The sequence below is a fragment of the Hyperolius riggenbachi genome, chromosome 3 (genome assembly GCF_040937935.1).
Source record: "Hyperolius riggenbachi isolate aHypRig1 chromosome 3, aHypRig1.pri, whole genome shotgun sequence".
In the NCBI taxonomy this organism is placed as follows: Eukaryota; Metazoa; Chordata; class Amphibia; order Anura; family Hyperoliidae; genus Hyperolius; species Hyperolius riggenbachi.
Genome location: NC_090648.1, coordinates 197664061 through 197686193, shown reverse-complemented (window position 1 = coordinate 197686193; position 22133 = coordinate 197664061). Strand labels below are relative to the sequence as shown.

The following is a 22133-nucleotide window of genomic DNA, read 5'->3' as shown; positions in this document are numbered from 1 at the left end:
GTTACCATATTTGCTTTTCTGCACAAGTAATATTGTCTGTATACAAATTACAAGTTCCCAAAGTATAGTTTATCTGCTCTGAAAACTGCCATTGCAATTTATTCAAGCTGCTTTTTTATTACAGATTAAAGTCTTCTAGTGAGCTGTTCTGAACTGTGTGCATGCTTGAAGCAGAGAGGGCTTCACAGAGAAATTGTTTTCAGTTGTTACACACAATGAAACAACTGAAGAATGCAAACAAAAGATACTGTTATCTCCACTTCAAATCAGATCCTAAGCTGATGGGGCTTTCCTTGGCAGGACAAAGTGCTGTGTTTAACTGTTTGAATGCAGTTCTGCAACGTCTTTTTTTGTGATGGTAGCTTTAAAGTGTACCAGAGACTGGTTTGTCTCTGGTACACTTTAAAGCTACTATCACAAAAAAAGATGTCCCTATAAAATATACATTCCTGTAGGTTCCTCCAGCCCCCTCTAGCCTGATCGCTCCCGCTGCATCCTCTTCTTCCTCTCTGTTTGCCCGGTACTAGCTTAGAAAAAAATCAATCAGTTGAGGCCAGTCGGCGCAGGCACATTCCAGCCAGGCGCTGTCTCGTTCACATCGCCTGGAGCATTCTACCCCTGTGCAGTAGTACTGCGCAGACGCAGAATGCTCCAGGCTACATCACCGTGGAAGACTGGAGGACTTTCTGGGGTCAATTGTGGGCAAACAGAGGAAGAAGATGACGCTATAGGAGGGATCAGGCTGGGAGGAGCTGGAGGAAGACCCAGGTACCGGTATATTTTATTGTGAATCATTCATCTCTGGTTCCCTTTAATGCTGTAAGGAATCTTTTAGCGCTAAGAAGAAATGCTGAGTTTCTGACCACTTTAAGCACAAAGGTGGCTGGATACAGGTGGACAGGAAAACAAAGGGAGGCTGCTTTTGTAATGTTTGCTAGATTACTGAAAATATACATTGTATAGTCCTGGAGGAATGTTCCTGTATCCCTTACTGTATCAGCTCTTGGGACTAGTAAGGAATACAAGTTCAAATCACAGTAATATTTTCAGAGAACTATTTGTTTGCACCCTGCCAGATAAAGAAAAAAGTTTAGTTTAGCCTTAGTGGTTTGAGCCTTTAGATAAAGATTTTTTTTTTATTGCTACGATGTTCTTTTATGTTTCAGGTCCAACCCGTAGAAATATTATTGCTGGAAGAAATAATACAAATAAAGGGACGTCCTACCCAAGCAGAGCAGCTCCACCACCTCCAGGTACAGCATTTTTGCATTACTATTGTGTGAGAGAAATGTTACCACCTCCTACAAGGCAAGATAACTTAAAATGTCTCCATTCACCACAGGTTAATAAATGAGGACTGAAAGGTTTTCATTTGAGGCCATCCTGTCTTTTCAAATTGCTGATCCCATTACTCTTACTTGTGAGGGAGCTGCCTTTTCCAGTGTCACACTTGTGGACTGAGATGATGTCATCCTGCACATCACAAGAGGGAATAGACAGGATTGTCAGGCTGTTTGGTCACTTTTCCCTGCTCTCTGTACCAATCCAAGGTCAGCGTAGCAATCATGTGCCAAGTAAGGGGAGAGAGCAGTGGGAGAAAAAGATTCCGGGAGTCTCAGCAATCCAAAAACTCGATTGCAAATGTAGCTGGTGGAAAAAGGCACTAAAAGCCTCATGTTTGAAGTGATCAGTCGTGACAGGATCTCCAGGACTTGCGTGTGCAGTGTTTGCAGCCCTTGCAGGGGGCGATGGCTTATCCTCTGCTCTTCCAGGGAGCCAAAAGCTGAATTTAGTCGTTTTTATTCTAGTATTTTCCTCATTCATTATTGGATTTTGAACACCAAAACTATTTGTGGTTAATTGTCTTCCATTTTATAACCCAACTCCACCCAAAACATTTTGTTTTAGATAGATTGGACTTATTTAGAAGGAAAAATATCTTCCTCACTCTTTACAAGATTGACAAAATAATGGTGGCTGGAGTAAAGCTTTAATACAACCGTTGACATGATTTCAGCATGAGTCTGATGATTTCACGCAAATTGAAAAAAATGCTCAGATCAGTCACATGGAATTTAATTCCAAGTAATCTCAGCATTTCTTTGACACTTATGCATTCCAATACTCTTGCAGTTAAACTCTGTCCCCATGCCAATTTCTTTAAAATTGAAGTAACGAGTTTTCTTATTACCTGACCTTTCGCTCATTCTCCTGTTTATTTTTCTATTCTCAGTCACTGTATATTTCATTTGAATGGCCATATTATTTGTCATGTGTCTTGGTAGTGAGGGTTAACTTTCTTTTTTTCTAGTTTTCTTGATTCAGCATTATAAATGCATAGCTTAGGGCAGAGAACACCCAAGATCACCAAAGGATTCGAAGAGCTTGTAGAATTCAATATGGCTGCCTCTGTGTCCTCATGAGAGAAAACTAAAATACTGTATGTGGAAGACGGTGCTATATAGTCATAGAAGAGTCAAAAATGATTTTTAATATTAATGATTAATATTGTTTTCTGAGAAATCTAAACTCACATAACCACCTCAGACAGACCTCTGCAAAAATGTGTGCTGTTGGTAAGGTATGTAGCAGAGATCTCTGTTGAACAGAGATCAATTGTGTCTGCATTACATAGGAAGCTCCTAAGAACATGAACGCATGTACGGTATATAGAAAGCCTATCATGTCTGCAGCTGTGTGGGATCCCTATCTGATCACACTTGTTTTCATTATGCTTGACTTGGTTCCAGCATTATCTGCTCTAAATTCTCCCTACCTGCTTCCTGTTCTTATGAATGTGACTCTGGAACAGATGTGCAGGAACAGACAGTCAGCGTTCAAAGTGAGACTGGACACGTCTGTACATCATACGATAGGAAATTGTGCAGCGTTTTTAATCCATTTATTCCTCTATCAAGATCCTTTGAACGTCACTTTACAGTTATCATAAGCAAACTGGCTATGTCAAAACATATGTCAAAGTAGTTCTCGAAGTACCGTATAAAAAAACGCTACTTTTCCTATTTGGATATACAGGCACCTTCTGTTCAACTGTGCAGAAATGTATTATGATTATTTATCATGTATATAGTGCCAGCATCTTCCATGGAGCTATACACAGTAAGAAACAAACGGGTACATAAAATACAGACATTGGTACATAATACAGACGTGGCAGACTATACAATTGTCATAGTGACAAATGTATAGTGATTAACAAAACTTTACGTTCCACCACAGCAACAGAGGCGATGAATGCTTTGAAAATGGACACGTCTGAATGGATCCCATGGATAACATTGGGGGAAAGGGTCTGCTTTTATCGTCAGGGTGAATTTAGTCTGAATTTGTGCCGTTCTCCAAGTACATAAGCTGGGGGGACACTCAGAGGTATGCCACAATGCTGCTAAGAGGTATGCGGTGTTAACACGGTCACCGAAACCACCACAGTTTACCAGCAGCACTCTGCACATTGAGAGAGGAATCTGACACAGCGCGGACACTGACCGGAGAGTAAAAGAAGCCCTACCGCTGTGCATATGGCTTTGGGTTTCATGTTGCAGTGGGGGTGTGGTCAGTCTGTGCTTATGACTCGAGTATAAGCCAAGACCGCCACTTTTGGACCACTTTTTTGGTCTCAAAAACTCAGCTTATACTTGAGTATGTATGGTAGAAACTAAAATAAACCATTTTATCACAATCACAATTTTATGCACATTTTTACCAAATTTCACCTCATTGCAGTAACATTCTTAATAACAGAAATGAGGCTGGAAATCCGTGTGATGAATTTTCTGATGGTAACCGTAATCTTTGTGTAAATCTAGGGTCTCACCAGAATGGCGTAGTACAGCGCACCTCCTATGGACATCAGCAGCCGAAGCCTGGAAGGCCACAAAACAACTCTAGAGCACCCCATCCTAATATGGATCATCCAACCTTGCCAAGACAAATGTCTGGAGGTGCACCCAGGACTCCACAGCAACCACAAAGCCTTGACTTTCTGCGTGTGCCAGACCAAGGTGTTGCAGGGTAAGATGTTGTTTATTACCATAGTAAAGGATTACAGATACCGTAGCAAAAACCATGCATATGAACCATAAAAAAGGTTAAATGGAACCCAGTAGATACATATTCTTGGTGACTAATTCTACAGCTGATATATTTCTTATTCTTTCAGAACATTTTATTTATAAGTTTGTGAAAGGGATTTAAGATGGGGTTAATTTAGAATAATGTACATGGTATACAAGGCTGTGACTCAAGTTAACTGTTTCACATTTAGAGCTTGCTTTCACTTTATGAATCAGAATATTTTGACATTTTGGCTACTTATTGATTCAGCAATAACTTAATCACTACTTATGGCACCTGTCTGCCTCCTTCCTGTCCTGTTAGACGACATCATGATTTAGCGGGCTAGAACTCTGTGGACAAAGCACAGAGGGCTGTCAGGGAAGGCTGGGGACTGAAGCAAAAGGGAAAGTTGAATATAATACTTGTTGGCTGACATCTAGCTCACGTCTGATCTTTCGGTTTTAATATATCTACTTACTAAAAACTGTCATTTGTGGCATAATCAGTCTTTCAGACCATGACTGCAGCACACTGAGGTCCAAATGATAGTCCTGAACAACTGTGTGATGAAGTCCCTTGCCTAGTTCTTCAGATAAGTTATCAGATGTCAAAATATGCGTACTGACCATGTCCGCTATTTATTGCGGGCGTGTACAAAGCATGACCCAGCATTGCTTTCTGTTCAGGGAGGGCTACTGTCTTTTCCTGGATAAACTTCTGTTCAGCATTTGCACAAAGAGGATGCAGATATACCGTCCAGTTGTCACTAACTGGTTTTAAATGGCGCTTTAAGTCAGCCAGGAGAAAAGCGCGATATAAATGTCATTTGTCTTGTCTTGTAAATGCAATGAATGGAAAGTAAGATCTGTGGGGAAAGACAAATGCTTTGATAATCTACCACATATTTCAGTGCATTTGTGGTGGATCAAATGTGCATTCTGCTTGCATTTTAATATACGTTTAGCTAAAAGGAATTGTTGCATTTTGAAAAGAATGCCATGAAAAGGCACAACTAGTACAGTACTCTAGTTTTTACAGACTGAAACTAATACAAAGTTAGAGTTCTTCCGGGCTGCCGCCAACCAGAGCATTGGGTTTATTTTCCAAAAGAATGATTTCTTACCTCTGGACAGGGCTCCATATAATTGGACATATAATGGCCTTATATAAGAACAGTACTGTACTTGCAACAAGTTTGTCCTAATTCAATAGAGAACACTGCCACTCTGTGGCCAAACGTATTTATCACATAATTATTTATTTAAAGGGAACCTTAATTTAGAGGGATATGAATGTTTCCTTTTAAACAATACCATTTGCTTGGCAGTCCTGCTGATCTCTTTGGCTGCAGTAGTGGCTGAATTACACACCTGAAACAAACATGCAGCTAATCCAGTCTGACTTCAGTCAGAGCACCTGATCTGCGGCTTGTTGAGGGGCTGTGGCTAAAAGTATTAGAGACACAGGATCAGCAGGAGAGTCAGGCAACTGGTATTATTTTAAAAGGAAAAATCCATAGCCTTCTCCGTTTAGTTTCCCTTTAAGAACTGAACTCTTATCAATTTTTTTTCTTTTAGGCTCTTAATATGAAAGGTGTTCTTAGTAGTTGGCTGTGTACAAGTTAAGCTGCATTTTGCATGCACATTTTTTCTCTTTCAAAAGTTTTTAATAAAATTTTAACGTTTACAACATGGTATTAAAACAAACATTCACATTGTCAAGACATTCAAGGAAAAGGAGTTCAAAGTATGCTCATCCCACCAGAGTGGGGAAACTGTCACAGACAATACAAGTAAATGCCGACAGCACAGAGGCATCATATGCCGGCACTCAAAAAAGGCCCAATATTCTTATATTGGCATCTATAACTAGCCCCAGGATCACTCCATGCCGATTGGCAAGAGCAGTGCGGCAGCCCCAGGACCACTCCACGCCCAGGACCACTCCACGCCGATTGGCAAGAGCAGTGCGGCAGCCCCAGGACCACTCCACGCCGATTGGCAAGAGCAGTGCGGCAGCCCCAGGATCACTCCATGCCGATTGGCAAGAGCAGTGCGGCAGCCCCAGGACCACTCCACGCCGATTGGCAAGAACAGTGCGGCAGCCCCAGGACCACTCCACGCCGATTGGCAAGAGCAGTGCGGCAGCCCCAGGACCACTCCATGCCGATTGGCAAGAGCAGTGCGGCAGCCCCAGGACCACTCCACGCTGATTGGAAAGAGCAGTGCGGCAGCCCCAGGACCACTCCACGCCGATTGGCAAGAGCAGTGCGGCAGCCCCAAGACCACTCCACGCCGATTGGCAAGAGCAGTGCGGTAGCCCCAGGACCACTCCACGCCGATTGGCAAGAGCAGTGCGGCAGCCCCAGGACCACTCAACGCCGATTGGAAATAGCAGTGTGGCAGCCCCAGGACCACTCCACGCCGATTCGCAAGAGCAGTGCGGCAGCCCCAGGACCACTCCACGCCGATTGGCAAGAGCAGTGCGGCAGCCCCAGGACCACTCCACGCCGATTGGAAAGAGCAGTGCGGCAGCCCCAGGACCACTCCACGCAGATTGGCAAGAGCAGTGCGGCAGCCCCAGGACCACTCCACGCCGATTGGCAAGAGCAGTGCGGCAGCCCCAGGACCACTCAACGCCGATTGGCAAGAGCAGTGCGGCAGCCCCAGGACCACTCCACGCCGATTGGCAAGAGCAGTGCGGCAGCCCCAGGACCACTCCACGCTGATTGGCGTGAATGGCTGCGGGAGGAGATAGCAGGGGATTGCGTGCGCATCCCCGCTTGAATGACGGAGCGGAGCTGCCGCTGGGGACTGTTAGACAGCAAAACTGCCGTCTATTAACAGTGTACAGTGCTGCGATCTAAGGCAGCGCTATACTAGGGACAGCTGTGTGACACGGCTGTTCCCCTGGGAGGAATTTGAAAAAAAAAAAAAAAAAAAAAGGGAAATGTATTTAAAAATAAAAATGTATTTAAAAAAAATAAACAAGGCAGGAGGGATCCCCACCAAAAGAAAGCTCTGTGGGGAGAAAAGAGGGGGAGGGAATCACTTGTGTGCTGAGTTGTGCGGCCCTGCAGCGAGCCCTTAAAGCTGCAGTGGCCTATTTTGTTAAAAATGGCCTGGTCACTAGGGGAGTAAACCACATTAGAATATACAATCTTACCAGATTTGCCCATGCTCTCTCAGGGTAGTCATACCTCAGTGAGGGACTGGGCATTCCAGTGCGAGTAGTCAAGGTAAGGTATACAAATGTTCTCAAATTTCGGTAGTCATCTAAGATAAAGCCTTCATCCTATCAAAACACATGGCAGAGCTCAAATTTGATTTAAATAGAGTAACTGGCAGTGTTGAGGATTTCCAGGAGCTAGCTATAACTCTCTTAGCTGCAAGGAAGATGTGTGTGATTTCAATATATTGAGAACGGGAAGCTTCAGGGTGTTGTACGCCTAAGAGGGCTACCTCCAGCAGTTTGGGAATTGTAAGCATTTGTATGCACATTTTTATGCATTTTTGATTGTTATATCCGATGCCTCAAAAATTGTGCAGTTTAGCATTTGGATTTGCGTCACTGAAGTGGACATAATGCATCGGAACAGACACAATGGATGAAACAGAGAAGTCAGCACGTCTGAACGGATCCAACTTAGGATCCATCAACATGTCTGTTGTGGTCCGTTCTGTGAAACCGACAGTTTCAGGGTCAAGTTTAAACGGACACATTTTGTGAGTGAAATCCGGGGTGGTCAACCACTCAAGGACCACAAGCTTACGCCCCCCTAGTGACCAGGCTATTTTTTACAATTTAGTGCTCTGCAGCTTTAATAGCTCTCTGCAGAGCCATACAACTTCGCACACAAGTCAATCCCCCCCCCCCTTTTTCTGCCCACCAACAGAGCTTTCTGTTGGTGGTCTCTGATCGCTGCTGTAGGGTTTACTTTTTTTTTTATATTAATTTATTTGTATTTTTTTTTTTTATTAAAAATTACTATTTTGTATTTATTTTTCTCCCCTCTCTCCCCCCAGCCAATCACATTGATCCTCTCGCATAGGCATCAGCCTATAATAGGGGATCGCGATCGGAGCCTCTCTAGGGGACAGCCGAGTGACACAGCTGTCCCCTGTACAGCGCTGCAGTAAATGTAAATAGACAGCGGTTTCGGCTTCTAAGGCTGCTTTCACAGTGGGACGTTACAGGCGCACGTTAGAGCAGCCTGTAACGCAGCCCAACTCACAGTAATGAAAAATCAATGGGCTGTTCACAGTGCCCACGTTGCGTTACAGTGTAACGCTGGATGTTCAATGAAAGTGCAGCATGCTGTACGTTATACGCGGTTTTAGCCGCGTTCGACTGTTTGCACATGCTCAGTGCAGGAGAGGAGGAGGGGAGAGTCCGCTATTGTCCCTAGCCACATGGCTAATTAATATTCACTGCACTGTGTGACGTGCAGTGTTTACTTCCTGGAGTGGCCGCTTTGTGCGGCGATTGGCTGGAGGGACCACGTGATGCGGATCACGTGGTCTCCACAGTCTTTGGACGCATGCGCCGTTTTTGTTCTACCAGTATCGAACGAAAATGGCGCACCAAGAGACTCATAACATGTCTCTATATAGCGTCCGAGTTTAGCACCACCGTGCGTTGCATTAGGGGAACGTTATGCGACCTTAACGTCCCCTCCAGCGCAACGTCTCTGTGTGAAAGAGGCCTAACAGTCTGCTAGCGTGATCGCCTGAACTGAACTAAACCTGAACTAAATGGTAATGAAGGCAAACCTTACTTACCAGAGACTTGAAGTGGAGCTAAAACTATTAAACTGAGAATGGCGCTTAACGGGACTGGTACTTTACGCTCTGCTGATCCACTCTTTCATCCACATTAAGGTGGCGTTCTCCCCCGGGTAGGCTTCAGGCAAAGCCGATTTAACCACTGTTTATGCAACAGATGTGACATGCGTAATAGAAGAAATTAGCACTTCGTGTACTAAATAAGAGTTGCATTATGTGTGCAACGCACATTACTTAAGTTCTTTAACCACTTGAGGACCTAGGGCTTTCTACCCCTTAAGGACCGGCCACTTTTTTTCCATTCAGACCACTGCAGCTTTCACGGTTTATTGCTCGCTCATACAACCTACCACCTAAATGAATTTTGGCTCCTTTTCTTGTCACTAATAAAGCTTTCTTTTGGTGCTATTTGATTGCTCCTGCGATTTTTACTTTTTATTATATTCATCAAAAAAGACATGAATTTTAGCAAAAAAATTATTTTTTTAACTTTCTGTGCTGACATTTTTCAAATAAAGTAAAATTTCTGTATACATGCAGCGCGAAAAATGTGGACAAACATGTTTTGGATAAAAAAAAACCCATTCAGTGTATATTTATTGGTTTGGGTAAAAGTTATAGCGTTTACAAACTATGGTGCAAAAAGTGAATTTTCCCATTTTCAAGCATCTATGACTTTTCTGACCCCCTGTCATGTTTCATGAGGGGCTAGAATTCCAGGATAGTATAAATACCCTCCAAATGACCCCATTTTGGAAAGAAGACATCCCAAAGTATTCACTGAGAGGCATAGTGAGTTCATAGAAGATATTATTTTTAGTCACAAGTAAGCGGAAAATGTCACTTTGTGACAAAAAAAAAAAAGTTTCCATTTCTTCTAACTTGCGACAAAAAAAAAAATGAAATCTGCCACGGACTCACCATGCCCCTCTCTGAATACCTTGAAGGGTCTACTTTCCAAAATGGGGTCATTTGTGGGGTGTGTTTACTGTCCTGACATTTTGGGGGGTGCTAAATTGTAAGCACCCCTGTAAAGCCTAAAGGTGCTCATTGGACTTTGGACCCCTTAGCGCAGTTAGGCTGCAAAAAAGTGCCACACATGTGGTATTGCCGTACTCAGGAGAAGTAGTATAATGTGTTTTGGGGTGTATTTTTACACATACCCATGCTGGGTGGGAGAAATATCTCTGTAAATGACAATTTGTTAATTTTTTTTACACACAATTGTCCATTTACAGAGTTATTTCTCCCACCCAGCATGGGTATGTGTAAAAATACACCCCAAAACAATTATACTACTTCTCCCGAGTACGGCGATACCACATGTGTGGCACTTTTTTGCACCCTAACTGCGCTAAAGGGCCTAAAGTCCAATGAGTACCTTTAGGATTTCACAGGTCATTTTGAGAAATTTCGTTTCAAGACTACTCCTCACGGTTTAGGGCCCCTAAAATGCCAGGGCAGTATAGGAACCCCACAAATGACCCCATTTTAGAAAGAAGACACCCCAAGGTATTCCGTTAGGAGTATGGTGAGTTCATAGAAGATTTTATTTTTTGTCACAAGTTAGCGAAAAATGACACTTTGTGAAAAAAACCTATTAAAATCAATTTCCGCTAACTTGTGACAAAAAATAAAATCTTCTATGAACTCGCTATACTCCTAACGGAATACCTTGGGGTGTCTTCTTTCTTAAATGGGGTCATTTGTGGGGTTCCTATACTGCCCTGGCATTTTAGGGGCCCTAAACCGTGAGGAGTAGTCTTGAAACGAAATTTCTCAAAATGACCTGTGAAATCCTAAAGGTACTCATTGGACTTTGGGCCCTTTAGCGCAGTTAGGGTGCAAAAAAGTGCCACACATGTGGTATCACCGTACTCGGGAGAAGTAGTACAATGTGTTTTGGGGTGTATTTTTACACATACCCATGCTGGGTGGGAGAAATAACTCTGTAAATGGACAATTGTGTGTAAAAAAATCAAAAGATTGTCATTTACAGAGGTATTTCTCCCACCCAGCATGGGTATGTGTAAAAATACACCCCAAAACACATTGTACTACTTCTCCCGAGTACGGCAATACCACATGTGTGGCACTTTTTTGCACCCTAACTGCGCTAAAAGGCCCAAAGTCCAATGAGTACCTTTAGGATTTCACAGGTCATTTTTGTTTCAAGACTACTCCTCACGGTTTAGGGCCCCTAAAATGCCAGGGCAGTATAGGAACCCCACTAATGACCCCATTTTAGAAAGAAGACCCCCCACGGTATTCCGTTAGGAGTATGGTGAGTTCATAGAAGTTTTTATTTTTTTGTCACAAGTTAGCGGAAATTGATTTTAATTGTTTTTTTCACAAAGTGTCATTTTCCGCTAACTTGTGACAAAAAATAAAATCTTCTATGAACTCACCATACTCCTAACGGAATACCTTTGGGTGTCTTCTTTCTAGAATGGGGTCATTTGTGGGGTTCCTATACTGCCCTGGCATTTTAGGGGCCCTAAACCGTGAGGAGTAGTCTTGAAACCAAATGTCGCAAAATGACCTGTGAAATCCTAAAGGTGCTCATTGGACTTTAGGCCCCTTAGCGTACTTAGGGTTTAAAAAAGTGCCACACATGTGGTACCGCCGTACTCAGGAGAAGTAGTATAATGTGTTTTGGGATGTATTTTTACACATACCCATGCTAAGCGGGAGAAATATCTCTGTAAATGACAATTGTTTGATTTTTTTTTACACACAATTGTCCATTTACATAGAAATTTCTCCCACCCAGCATGGGTATGTGTAAAAATACACCCCAAAACACATTGTACTACTTCTCCTGAGTACGGCGGTACCACATGTGACACTTTTTTGCAGCCTAGGTGCGCTAAGGGGCCCAACGTCCTATTCACAGGTCATTTTGAGGCATTTGTTTTCTAGACTACTCCTCGCGGTTTAGGGCCCCTAAAATGCAAGGGCAGTATAGGAACCCCACAAGTGACCCCATTTTAGAAAGAAGACACCCCAAGGTATTCCGTTAGGTGTATGGCGAGTTCATAGAAGATTTTATTTTTTGTCACAAGTTAGTGAAAAATGACACTTTGTGAAAAAAAACCAATAAAAATCAATTTCCGCTAACTTTTGACAAAAAATAAAATCTTCTATGAACTCGTCATACACCTAACAGAATACCTTGGGGTGTCTTTTTTTCTAAAATGGGGTCACTTGTGGGGTTCCTATACCGCCCTGGCATTTTACGGGCCCAAAACCGTGAGTAGTCTGGAAACCAAATGTCTCAAAATGACTGTTCAGGGGTATAAGCATCTGCAAATTTTGATGACAGGTGGTCTATGAGGGGGCGCATTTTGTGGAACCGGTCATAAGCAGGGTGGCCTTTTAGATGACAGGTTGTATTGGGCCTGATCTGATGGATAGGAGTGCTAGGGGGGTGACAGGAGGTGATTGATGGGTGTCTCAGGGGGTGGTTAGAGGGGAAAATAGATGCAATCAATGCACTGGGGAGGTGATCGGAAGGGGGTCTGAGGGGGATCTGAGGGTTTGGCCGAGTGATCAGGAGCCCACACGGGGCAAATTAGGGCCTGATCTGATGGGTAGGTGTGCTAAGGGGTGACAGGAGGTGATTGATGGGTGTCTCAAGGTGTGATTAGAGGGGGGAATAGATGCAAGCAATGCACTGGCGAGGTGATCAGGGCTGGGGTCTGAGGGCATTCTGAGGGTGTGGGCGGGTGATTGAGTGCCCTAGGGGCAGATAGGGGTCTAATCTGATAGGTAGCAGTGACAGGGGGTGATTGATGGGTAATTAGTGGGTGTTTAGGGTAGAGAACAGATGTAAACACTGCACTTGGGAGGTGATCGGACGTCGGATCTGCGGGCGATCTATTGGTGTGGGTGGGTGATCAGATTGCCCGCAAGGGGCAGGTTAGGGGCTGATTGATGGGTGGCAGTGACAGCGGGTGATTGATGGGTGGCAGTGACAGGGGGTGATTGATGGGTGGCAGTGACAGGGGGTGATTGATGGGTGATTGACAGGTGATTGACAGGTGATCAGTGGGTTATTACAGGGAAGGACAGATGTAAATAATGCCCTGGCGAATTGATAAGGGGGGGTCTGAGGGCAATCTGAGCGTGCAGGCGGGTGATTGGGTGCCCGCAAAGGGGCAGATTAGGGTCTGATCTGATGGGTAACAGTGACAGGTGGTGATAGGGGGTGATTGATGGGTAATTAGTGGGTGTTTAGAGGAGAGAATAGATGTAAACGCTGCGCTTGGGTGATGATCTGATGTCGGATCTGCGGGCGATCTATTGGTGTGGGTGGGTGATCAGATTGCCCGCAAGGGGCAGGTTAGGGGCTGATTGTTGGGTGGCAGTGACAGGGGGTGATTGATGGGTGATTGGCAGGTGATTGACAGGTGATCAGTGGGTTATTACAGGGAAGGACAGATGTAATTAATGCACTGGCAAATTGATAAGGGGGGGGGGGGGGTCTGAGGGAAATCTGAGCGTGTGGGCGGGTGATTGGGTGCCCGCAAGGGGCAGATTAGGGTCTGATCTGATAGGTAACAGTGACAGGTGGTGATAGGAGGTGATTGATGGGTAATTAGTGGGTGTTTAGAGAAGATAACAGATGTAAACAATACATTTGGGAGGTAATCGGACGGCGGGTTTGCGGGCGATCTAATGGTGTGGGTGGGTGATCAGATTGCCCGCAAGGGGCAGGTTAGGGGCTGATTGATGGGTGGCAGTGACAGGGGGTGATTGATGGGTGATTGATGGGTAATTAGTGGGTGTTTAGAGGAGAGAATAGATGTAAACAATGGATTTGGGAGGTGATCTGACGTCGGATCTGCGGGCGATCTATTGGTGTGGGGGGGTGATCAGATTGCCCGCAAGGGGCAGGTTAGGGGCTGATTGATGGGTGGCAGTGACAGGGGGTGATTGACGGGTGATTGACAGGTGATTGACAGGTGATCAGGGGGGATAAATGCATACAGTACATGGGGGGGGGTCTGGGGAGAATCTGAGGGGTGGGGGGTGATCAGGAGGGAGCAGGGGGCAGGGGGGGGATAAAAAAAAAATAGCGTTGACAGATAGTGACAGAGAGTGATTGATGGGTGATTAGGGGGGTGATTGGGTGCAAACAGGGGTCTGGGGGGTGGGCAGGGGGGGGTCTGATGGGTGCTGTGGGCGATCTGGGGCAGGGGGGGGGGGGGGGAATCAGTGTGCTTGGTGCAGACTAGGGTGGCTGCAGCCTGCCCTGGTGGTCTCTCGGACACTGGGACCACCAGGGCAGGAGGCAGCCTGTATAATACACTTTGTAAACATTACAAAGTGTATTATACACTTTGTATGCGACGATCGTCGGGTTAACATCCCGCCGGCGCTTCCGTATGGCCGGCGGGATGTTGCGGCGCCAGGCGGAGGCGGAGGATCGCGTCACGGATGACGCGATCGCTCCGCCCATGCCCATACAAGGACCGCCGCATTTTGTCAATACGGCGGTCCTTGCGGCGTCCACTTCCCGGCCGCCATTTGTCTATACGGCGGTCGGGAAGTAGTTAATGAGGAACTCCAGTGAAAATAATGTAATAAAAAAAAAAGTGCTTCATTTTTACAATAATTATGTATCGATGATTTAGTCAGTGTTTGCCTATTGTCAAATCTTTTAAATCCCTGATTTATATTCTGACATTTATCACATGGTGACATTTTTACTGCTGGCAAGTGATGTAGCTGCTGCTTGCTGTTATGGCAGTTGGACACAGCTGTAAACAGCTATTTCCCACAATGCAACAGGGTTCACAGACAGGAAACTGCCAAGAGTACGTACTCAGAGTTTCTTGTGGGAGGGGTTTCACCACAATATCAGCCATACAGCGCCCCCTGATGGTCTGTTTGTGAAAAGGAATAGATTTCTCATGTAAAAGGGGATATCAGCTACTGATTGGGATAAAGTTCAATTCTTGGTCAGAGTTTCTCTTTAAACACAGGTAAAATGGCAGTGTGCTATCTGCAGACGGCACTTTTACTATAGGCTGCGGAATCGGTGCCACTGAGATATAAACATACATTTAAGACATTCTACTCCTAACCACAGCAGCATTAGAAAAGCTATTGATATTGCACATTAGAGAAGGCTTATGGGCTTATCTACAGTGGGATGTTGCATTGTGATGCGACGTTAAAGTCACAATGCAGCATTACAACACAACGCAAAAAAAAAAAGGTATTAACGATGCGTTACTGTCGCACAGTAAAGCATACGGGCAATAAAAAGTATGCTTTCCTGTACCTGGTAACACACTGCAGCAGTGTGTTACTATAAAGCTACACGTTACAATGCGCCGCTAACATCGCACTGTGAACGACCCATAGGATAAGCATTGCAGTGCAGTAAGCTGCATTATAAGAGTTTATAACACAGCTCCACAACGTCCCACTGTGAATAAGCCCTATATGATTGGTATAATTTAACAGTACAGTAAGTGAAGACCATGCTAAAATGTGAAGCCAATCAAGAAAAATGCCCCTGACAAGTCAGACTCTGTATCCTGCAGCTGTTTCTAACCAGCTTGGTGCTGTAATAATAGAGATGATGTTGTTTTTACTGGGCCTTACGGCAGCATGGAAACCACAGGTTGTCTGCTGACAGGGTGTTTGGGCAATGGCATTTTTATACATACTCTGCAAAAGTGCCTAATAGCTTGCAAGCAGAAAAATACAGGCTCCCGTGGAACGTGAAAAAAAAGTCATTTACAAACATGACACGTTGCACTAAATCTGTACTCCAAAAAACAATATAGAATGTACATCATGGCAGTATGTGTATTGTGTATCTATATTTAGACACATCCGCTGCAGCAGCCACAATTCATGTAAACCTATTCCACATGCTGCTGGTGTTAGAATGAGGTCAAGTGCTGTTTATGAACAGGAAATTAAACACACATTAATCTCAGAACTGTAGCTGAGAGTGCAGCAATGTGGCTTTAAAGGTGAAAAGCCGTTCTAAGATGGCCTGATAACAATTTACATGTGTTATAAGGTCCCAGCTGAACTCTGGCAGGGTGCTTAATACTCAGTTATAAAATATGGCCATAGGAAAACACAGCGTGCATCATAAGGCTGTAACTTGCCTATTACTGATGCCTGCTGCCACTACATTGTGCTATGCTGCTGGTTTGTGACAGAAGTCACCCATCCAGCATAATGCTGGATAAGTTACCCATCTAGGGGCACGTGTGTTTTTACTAATTCTAACAGTCTACAGATTCTGATTGTGCATATGAAGAGTAAGCCTGCACTGGTAGCTTTGAATATTTAAATATGAAAAGATGCCAACTGCCACATTAACCTGTCTACCCTGGCCAGACCACTATTAGTCAGCAGGTCCTATGAAACCTCTGAGTGTCAGATGTCAGAATCCACACGTGCCACCATCATCTGACCACAGTTGCTGATTGGGATTGGGATTATGTAAAAAAAAAAAAAAAAAACACACACACCAGGACGGCAGGTAGGACTGCAGTGGGGAAAAAAAAAAAGCGAAAAGGAGCGCTCCGTAGTGCATTAAAGTTATTTATTCCTCAAACACGCAAATTATAAAAACTCTTACTAGAAGACAATAAGATGTAGGCATATAATAGGCAAAAGCCCGATAAGACAACCAAGGGCGGCAACCTGTTCCTCCTCTGTGGCCTGCAGTGGATGGATGTCCCAGCTGGTAGTAGACAAAGGGTGCCTTCCTATAGGTGTCCGTGTACAGTGACTACACAACGCGTTTCGGTGTATCCACGCCTTTGTCAAGTGTCACACAAAGGCCAGGACTGCAGTGGGTAGGGGATAATACAATAGCATAGGGTGACAGCTTGGCGTTTATGATGTTGGATTTCCTCTATGGCCACCTTGATGTTGTTTTTTTTGTTACTTTAATTTAGCAGATATTTACCATAAAGTGTTGGCTGTACAAATAAATATGACTGTGGACATTGGCTAATATGAGTTCAGCATGCTCAAGGATTTGGGCTATGTATACTGTTAAGAGGATAAAAGGAAAATAGCTTGTAGTTTTCTACACAGTCTGTACAGAGAACAGGCTGTGCTCTCTGCTAAATGTATAAGGGCCCGTTTCCACTAGGGCGGTCTCGCCGGCGATTCGGCAGTTTCCCCGCACATCATTCGCACGGGGAAACTCTGCCATAGGGGATGACGGCGCAGCGGCGGAATCGCTTGCGGGAGCGATTCGCCCGGAACCCCCCGCAGATTTCGCCACGGAGGCTGCGAATCCCATAGCCGTGCATGGCACGGCTCATGGGATTCGCCTGCGATCCCGCCCACCGGCTCAGTGCGGTGTGCGTCTGCGAGACGCACGCCGCACTAGTGGAAACGGGCCCAAACTGTAAACAGGAGATAATAATGAATAAAATTTTGTTTACAATAAACAAAAAAAAGTAGATACATTTTGGTGCAGAGTAAATGCATGGAAATCTTTTATAAGCTATTTGACTATGTAACTTAATAGGCTAATAACTTGAGATATTCAGCAAGACACATCATTCTGGCTTGCCTGCAAATGTAATGCACATTGTATGTAGCGTGGGATTGGTCCAATCAAATAAACGTCCTGATCAATCTCACTGGTCCAATTCCAAGCTGCATACAATTTGAATTAAATTTGCATGCAAACTGGGATTATTTGTATCTCATTGGCCTATCCCTACACCTAATTCCCTGCAATATTTGATTGGTGAAAAATGTTTTCTCTTTGTGCAGTGCCCGCCGGCAGACCACAAACAGACCCGCTCCAGGAGGAGGAAGACCTAAGCCTCTGCCCAAGCCCAAGCCAAGTGTGCCCCAGTGCAAGGCCCTGTATGCATACGATGCACAGGATACAGATGAGCTCAGTTTTAACGCCAATGACATCATAGAAATAATCAAAGAAGGTAAATCCTTCACCATGGTTTTACTGTTTTAAGTTTACATGAGCAGTGCATACTTGATTTGTAAGAAAAAAGGTTTATATAGTTAAAGAAATACATTATTGCTAATTTGTTTATAAACAACAGAATTACTGTTTAATCGCTTCCAGGCCACGCTGATTGAAATATACACCCTGTTTGGGAGCTGTTATCCGTGTCACTGTGTAGATTTCAATCATCCCTGCCACCACTAGCGCCAATTGCGCCACTCTCTCACCGCTGCATCCCACTCGCCCTGCTGTCGATATGATGGCAGAACTTTCTGAGCCTGTCAGGAGCTGTTTTCATTGGCTCCTGACTCCGTGATCACTGTGAGACAATCTCAGGGAGCTCTGTCGTCATTAGAGACAGCAGAGCAAGTGGGCCACAGTGACTAGTGAACAGTGTTAACGGTGGTAGCGGGTCCATGCGGCGTGACCTCGGTAAGCCCCGTTTTGCGGACCAGCAGTCTCTGATCCTTAAGGGGCCAGAGACTGCGGGTGCAGAGATGGTTAAATTCTAAAAAAAAAAAAAAAAAAAAGAGAGAGAAAAGTGAAGATGGCTGGCACTACAGTGTGGTGCTGTCAAAATCCAATATTTGGTTAGGATGCAACACTTAGTCCAGAAAGTGAATCTGGGGGTACAGCAACTATGGTTGTCTTATAAATAATGTGGGTATCAGAGTGTGCTTCAAGACATAGAAGTTCAAGGACAATGATATTCAGTTTACAAGTAGAAAGTGAAGTCTGGCACTACGCCTCTTCACATTTAAAACCGCTTTATTTCAAGAGTTGCTATCCATACTAGTAACAATGTATGAAACTTGTGATAAAAGACAGAGGCGGTGACTCTAGTATGGTAGATTTCCAATAGATTTCATGCTGAAATCTAGGCCACAGAAGGTAATTAAACATGCAATATTCCCAGAATAAAAGGTTTGGCAATGACCATAGAGCATTCTACAAAACCTATACGATTTGATAACCGCCTTTCCCGCATATGTAAAGTGGGTGAAGTATGACTTGGCCCTAAATGAGATAACTAAGTTTACATATGCAATAAGGCAGCACAAATAAACAGTGCAATGATATTTCCAAATAATATTTATTGAACTTAAAGAATAATTTCAGAAAATATATACATTTTTTTGATATTCTATTTACTAAAAAGATCTGTTGTAGTCCCCTTACGTACTTTATAAACTGAAAACAAAGGATTTGTGCGCGTACATGTGTAACCTTGAAAATGTTAGGAATGAAGACTTCCCAGTGGACAGGTCTTTGACAGATACTTACATGTTACAATTGCAGGAACAAACGTTCCACTAATATCACACCCAATGATATTGTATTGCCTCTGTCTACTTATACCAGGAGAGAATTAAAAATAAGATTGGCTTCCACTAGCTAAGGCTCGGTTCCCATCTGCAGTGCACGTATTTTGGCCTGATCAGAGCTGAACAGTTCAGTGTCTGTTCTGTTTTCATGTCGTGTTCACGTCTGGGGCAGATGTGTTGCACCATAGGTGACTATGGACAAAGCATTCACTCAACCTGAAAAATGTAGGGAACTCATTCCTACAAAAGTGGGAACCGAGCCTAAAAAAAATTATCCGTTTGCAGTGTCCTGGAAAACTGAAAAAAGTAGCCAGTTACTGGTAAGTAGCCAGTTAACTCTGTGTTCTGACGAGCGAATGCGTCACCCATAGCCAACTATGGTGCAACGCATGCGCCGGATGCAAACACAGTGGGAAAACGGAGTGGAGCAGACACTGAACTGGTCCGATCTGGACAGGCCGAAATGTGTGCGTTGCATATGGGAACCAAGCCTATCAGTTGTGGTCACATGATTATTTCCCTATTCAAGAAAAAAATGGTATTTAAATAATGATAGGAGATTTTAATACCTTTGCTGTGTATGCGCTAAGTGTTACTCATACAGATTTGCATTTATCATAAAGCTCTAATAAGAAACTTCTTCTAATTTGCAGATAACTCAGGCTGGTGGACAGGCCGACTACGTGGCAAGCAAGGACTGTTTCCTAATAATTACGTCACCAAGATATAAGACTGTCACAATCATTATGAACTGACTTTCCAGTAAAATTGAAGTGCCTAACCTTTCAACATCTTTACTTGAGGAACTTAAACCAAATGACATTGCCGTAGCCTATTGGAACAAAGCTACACACTGTTCAACTATGGACACCAAAGCACTGAACTGGAAACTATTTATTTCCTTAATGCTATCTCTAGTCTGTTTGCTGCCTAGCCGATCACAATGCATTGCTGAGCAGTGTGTTGCAAGACTTTTATGGCAGCAAGAGATCTGAGCAGAATGAATGATGAAGGGTTTGTGACAGTAAGTGCCTTAATTGTCTTGTTTACTGGTGTTAAGTTATATGAAGATGAAGACCGTTTTTCTCTCCGAGTGAAGGAAAAGGTTCCACATGCTGCTAATACATCATCTGACGTAGGAAAGGGTGATGCGGGTTGAGATGAAATGCACTAATAATGTATGTGCTATCTATCCACACATTGCAGAATCCGCTAGGCACTGCATATCCATTAGCTGTATATTTGCTGCACATTTGCATAGTCTTATATGAGAAATATGGCTGGCCCATGTTAATGTCTTGGTATAAAATGCTGTTACCTGTTACACAAAACATCTCAAGCTGTAAGTGGATAAAGCAGATCCTATACTGTACAGATAAATATATATAAAAATGTATAATTATGTTCAAATTATCCGTGAATGTAAATCATAATCCTGATGTTTTTATTGTAATTTTTAGGGCTATTATGTCAGGTACTTAAAATATGCACTTCATACTGTGTTTTAAAGCTTTCTAGCCTTAGCTGTTGCTAATGATGAGAGGAGGTGTTGTGAATTTCCTGAATAGCAGTTAACAGAAGCCAGCCCAGTCAAAGCAGAATTGCTTTCTGAAACATTTAATAGGCTATTTAATAAATATTTTTTTTTTGTTTTTACCCATAAGTGTTTGTGTGAATGTACTACATGGTAACAATGATCTGTTTCTTAATAGAGAAAATAATAAGCATGTGATCGATTTGTATGTCTTTTATAGTTTGGTTATGATCATGTGACTTCATTTCACGAAGGATTCCTGTTTTAGTCTTAACAGGAAGCAAAATGACCTAGTCACATGATCACGTCATGACTGTCAGACTTATATGTAGATCTCATCCTTCTCCATTATTCCTCCTTTATGGAAATTCATTTAGGGCATATTCACAGTGTAATGTTGCATTGTAATGTGACGTTAAAGTCACAGCGCGGCATTACAACGCAAAAAAAAGTGGTAACGCACATTAACGCTGCCTTACCATGGCATACAGTAGATACAGTGAAGCATACAGGCAATGAAAAGTATGCCTCTCTGTATCTGTTAACGTCTGTGTTTAGAAGTAACGCACTGCAAGCAGACAGTTACCATAACGCACCATTTACAACGCGATGTTAACGTCGCACTGTGAATGACGCATAGGCTTAACATTACAGTGCGTTTTCCTGTGTTATGACTTTATAACGCAGGACAATAACGTCCCACTGTGAATGCGACCTTAGGGTAAATTAATCAGTGCGACAGCACAGGGCAAAATATATTACATGCTAGTAACTGAATGACAGATGTGGCCCTGCAACTTCACACTAGCAAATATCTGAAAAACGCTCCCTATCATAGACTAACAGCACTCCTATACTATTTGATATTTCAATTATTTATTTTTTATCAAATCAACAAATCTAAAACTTTTAATGTATAAGCACTTAAGTGATTGGAACAGCAGGATTCAATGGTTTGGATGGGGAAGCCAATTCCCAATACTTTCGGCAAAACAAGTAGTTCCCGGTTAACAAATTCGATAGAGGACTGAAGGGTCTTCTTAACCTGAATCTGGACATAAGTAAAAACACTGTGCCATCTATGTCCCCTGTACTTCCTCTATGGCCCCACACTGTCACCTCTGTTCCCATGTCCTCAGTGTACCACAGCAAAATGTACCGTAATTTTACGGTTTTAAAAACCATTTTTTTCCTTAGGATTTTAAAAATTATTTTCTGAGGCTACCTTCACAGTGGGACGTTGCATTGTAATGTGACGTTGGTCACAACACAGCATTACAACACAATGCAAAAAAAATAAAAAAGGTATTAACGCTGTTACCGTCCCATACAGTAGGTTCAGTAAAGCATACAGGAAATTAAAAGTATGCTTTCCTGCACCTAGTAACGTGTGCGTTTAGATGTAACGCACTGCAGCAGTACGTTACCATAACGCTACATGTTAC

General features: G+C 43.5%; 1 protein-coding gene across 1 annotated transcript in view; it reads left to right on the top strand.

Moving 5' to 3' along the window:
• MYO1E (myosin IE) overlaps positions 1-20808 on the top strand; it is a 208078-nt gene extending 187270 nt beyond the window's left edge. Inside the window, exons 25-28 of the mRNA XM_068275534.1 lie at positions 1167-1253; positions 3828-4032; positions 17634-17803; positions 19808-20808. Coding sequence (XP_068131635.1) covers positions 1167-1253; positions 3828-4032; positions 17634-17803; positions 19808-19884 — 539 coding nt within the window. The 3' untranslated portion in view covers positions 19885-20808. The remainder of the gene's footprint in view (positions 1-1166; positions 1254-3827; positions 4033-17633; positions 17804-19807) is intronic.
• Positions 20809-22133: the final 1325 nt, after the last annotated feature.